At 54.7% G+C, this 3980-nt stretch overlaps 1 protein-coding gene across 1 annotated transcript in view; it reads right to left on the reverse strand.

The window, feature by feature from the left end:
• Positions 1–250: 250 nt before the first annotated feature.
• LOC108510441 (coronin-2B-like) overlaps positions 251–3980 on the reverse strand; it is a gene marked incomplete at its 3' end in the record, with an annotated part of 7623 nt that continues 3893 nt past the window's right edge. Inside the window, exon 2 of the mRNA XM_017840120.1 lies at positions 251–451. Coding sequence (XP_017695609.1) covers positions 251–451 — 201 coding nt within the window. The remainder of the gene's footprint in view (positions 452–3980) is intronic.

Genomic DNA, 3980 nt, shown 5'->3' on the forward strand with positions numbered 1-3980 from the left:
GGGATGGGGATAGAGATGGATGGGGATGGACATGGGGATGGGGACAGAGACAGAGATGGGGATGGAGATGGGCATCAGGATAGGGATGGACATGGAGATGGAGAAGGAAATGGGAATGGGGATGGAGACAGAGATGGAGATGGGGACGGAGATGGGGATGGGGATGGAGATGGGGATGGGGATGGAGATGGGGATAGGGATAAGGACGGAGCAGCTGCGGGTGGGAGTGCCCTGCAGGGCCCGTGCTGACCTGCTCGAGGGGGATGACGAGGAAGGAGCCGCCGCCGGCGCTCTCGGTGACGATGGCGAGGAATCGGGCGTTGACGGCGCAGAAGTGGTTGTCGTGTACGTTCTTGGTGATGGGCACGCCGTCGAAGCAGTGCTCCCGGCTCGCCACCTTCCCGTACACGTTCCGGAACTTGGAGCTGCGGTACTGCGGGCGCCATGACATCTGGGGGAACACGGCGGGATCAGCATTCCCAAAATCCCTCCCCCGGCTCCGATCCCGCTCCCGAGCCGTGCCGCCGTAAGGGGTTACCTGGCAAGGTTTGGCCGACGTGGCACCCCCGGAAAATCACAAATGTCCCCCCCCCCGGTGCCAGGGAGGGCTCACAAAAGGCGTGGAAAGCCCCTGTGCTGCTGCAGAATTCCAGCTGCTCTCCTCTGGAGCGGGCTCTGCCCGGCTGGGACGCGGCGCTGCCGCTCCGTGTGCACACGACAAAGGAATTACGGCTCCTAAGGCGATGGCTCGGAAATGGATTGGCCTGGAACCACGTGGGAGCAGGAATGGGGGTAGGATGGGAGCACTCAGGCAGGAGGGAGCGTCAGGGAGCCAGGATGTGCCACGTTCAGCTGCCTCAGCTTGTTTGGAACAGGGCTGCCCATGGGGGCTGACCTGGAAAACCAGGGATCCACCAGGGATCCCAAGAGCCTGATCCTGGCAGAGCAGGGATCCTAAGGACACACCCGCTGATCCTGGTGGACCAAGAATCCCAAGAAGCCACCAGCTGATCCGGGTGGATCAGGGATCCCAAGGATCAATCAGCTGATTCAGATGGGTCAGGGATCCCAAGGACCAACCAGCTGATCCAGGTGGATCAGGGATCCTAAGGATCAACCAGCTGATCCAGGTAAATCAGGGATCCCAAGAATCCACCAGATCATCCTGTCAAACCAGGGATCCTAAGGACACACCAGCTAATCCTGGTAGATGAGGGATCCCAAGGATCCACCAGATGATCCCGATGGACCAAGAATCCCAAGAAGCCACGAGCTGGTCCTGTCAAAGCAGGGATCCCAAGGACACGCAGGTGACCCTGGTGAAGCAGGGACCTCCTGGCTGTGGGGCAAAAGGGACAGTGAGGAGCAGCAGAAGGTCCCAGGGTCTGGGCTGGGAGAGACCTCAAAACTCATCCCATTCCAACACCTTCCACCAGACCCAACTGCTCCGAGCCCCGTCCAACCCAGCCTTGAAATCCTTGAGGATTTAACCCAAAAAGGAGAGCAGAGAGATTGGTTTGGGCTGGAGACCTTTCTGCTCTGAAAAAATGCAGCCTGAGGTCCAAGCAAGTGCTGGGAATCTTTTCCAAACTGATCCCAGCAGTTGATGGCACAGTTTCTTGTTCATGGCACAGTTTGGTGTCCATGGGACAGTTGGGTGTCCATGGGACAGTTCTGTGTTGATGGGACAGTTTGATGCTCATGGCACAGTTTGGTGTCCATGGCACAGTTGGGTGTCCATGGGACAGTTCTGTGTTGATGGGACAGTTTGGTGTCCATGGCACAGTTTGGTGCTGAGGGGACAGTTTGGTGCTCATGGCACAGTTTTGGCTGAGGGGGATTTGGGGTTGAACACTAAAAATCCCAGTGTCCTTTTCCCCTCTCCTGGTTCTGCTCCCGCTGGGGTTTTGCCCCATGGCTGAAATAAGGTCCTTGGTGTGGGAGCAGGCAGGAAAATCCACTTCCCAAACATCATCCCAGTGGCTGCTCCTTTGGCAGAGGTTTTTGGGAACCATCCCTCCCATTCACACCTCCAGGTGCTGCTGGGATCTGTCCACCCCGGGCTGCCCAAATCCCTCTCCCTCTGGAGCCCCCTGGGCTGCAGGAGGCATTTCCTACAAATAAACACCTGGAAGGATATTCTGGTTGGGAAGCAAATCCCCATTTTCCCACTGCAATATCCCATTTGGGTGATGCTTCCATTCTGGATGAAAACTTCGAGTTCCCAAGCAGATTCCAGCTTTATTTTTCCTTTCATTTTATTCTCTATTCCACTTATTTTTCTCCTCTGTATCCACCAAAACCTTCCCTCCAAAGAGAGCAGACAGACACATCTCATGGGGCTTCCAAGGATCCAGGGGATGGGGGAAGCAGCAGGATCCCTTTGGTTTCTGCTGGCAGCCCATGGCTCTGACATGGAAAGATCTTCCCATCATCCAGCTGCTCCCAAAGGATGTGGAAAGGCCACCAGGTGAACTCAGGGCTGCCAGGAAGAAGAAAGCCAACAAAAATCCAACGTGCCAAGGGCGATGCTCCAACCTTGTGCTGCAAACCTGGCTGCTGATGGGCTGCACTTGGGAATTCTTCCCAGCAAAATCCATGGATTCACAGGCAACGCCACCTTGCACTGGTGCAGGTTGCTCAGAAAAGCTGCTCCATCCCTGGAATGTTCCAGGCCAGGTTGGAAAGGACTTGGAGAAAGCTGGGCTAGTGGAAGGTGTCCCTGCCTGCGGCAGGAGGTTGAACAACAAGAGCTTTAATGTCCCTCCCAAGCCAAACCATTCCGGGATTCCATGATTTATGATGGAAAATCATTGAAAATCAGCCTAATTTTCTATCCAGGAGGATGAAATCTCTCATCCTGAATCCTCTGCCATCCAGGAGATAGTCCCAAACGGGACATGCTTTGTTATTCCCTTATTTATTTTCCCCCCACGTGCTGCTGCTCCGCATCCCTCACTCCCTGGGGTTTCCTGGCTCGGAGTGGGTGCGCTGGAATTCCGGGTTGGACAAACATCCTATTTCCTGGCCCAGCCAGGGAAGGCTTTTGAAGGCAAGGAGGGGCTGGAGAGGAGGGGGGCTGTGGGATCTTTGGGCATTGTCAGGACACAGCTCCACATTCCCGCCCGGATCCGAGCACGGCCCAGGTGGTGCCGACATCTCCCAGCCAGGAAGGAAAAGAGCCCCTTCCCCAAAGGAATGAGACAAAGAGGGAGAGGAAAGGCTGGAAACAGTGATCCCACACTGGCCCCACTGCCTGGTGCTTCCTCCAAGGGGACCTTTGGATGTGGAGCCCAAACCTCCTCCTGCTGGGAGAGGTGGCCATGACCCACCGTGGTGACAATGACACGGCCAAGGGCACATAAAAACCTTGAACACCCCCAAAACCTCAAGAGAAACGTTGCATTTCCTGCCTTCCCCTGGGATTTAAACCCTTAGCAGCACTTCCAGCTCCTGGGATGTTTTTCCCAGATTTCTTCGCCTTTTTCTCCTCACTTATGAATTGTTTGACCTGAATTTTGTTGGGTCAGAACCTCTTGTTTTCATTGCAAGTTATTTCCCCTCCCTGAACATCCTTTATACTGTTCTGGAAGAGAGAAATGGATAAAAGAAACCGGTGGGGGGAATTCGGGGATTCTTTGAGCCCCCACCCACCACCAGGAGGAAATTTGGGAAGATGGAAGATTCTGGAAGACAAAAAAAGTCCTGCTAAATTCAATCCTGGGTGCTGCACTTCCATGGAGCCACAGACACCCCTGGAGTCCTGGCTTGGAAGCAAATCCCAGCTCCCATCCCTGTTCTGCCTGCCCCATCCAGCACTTCTGGAAGCACATCCCGAGCATTTGCACTCCCACAACATCCAATTTTTATGGATCTCACTTTTTGAGTCATTCCCTGCATTCTGCTGACGTTAATGGGGCCTTTTTGTTCCTCCATCCCCTCGCTCCCAGTGACTCAGAGGCATTAAAAAAAAAAAAAAA

This window comes from Lepidothrix coronata, unplaced genomic scaffold, assembly GCF_001604755.1.
Source record: "Lepidothrix coronata isolate B3197 unplaced genomic scaffold, Lepidothrix_coronata-1.0 Scaffold899, whole genome shotgun sequence".
Lineage (NCBI taxonomy): Eukaryota > Metazoa > Chordata > Aves > Passeriformes > Pipridae > Lepidothrix > Lepidothrix coronata.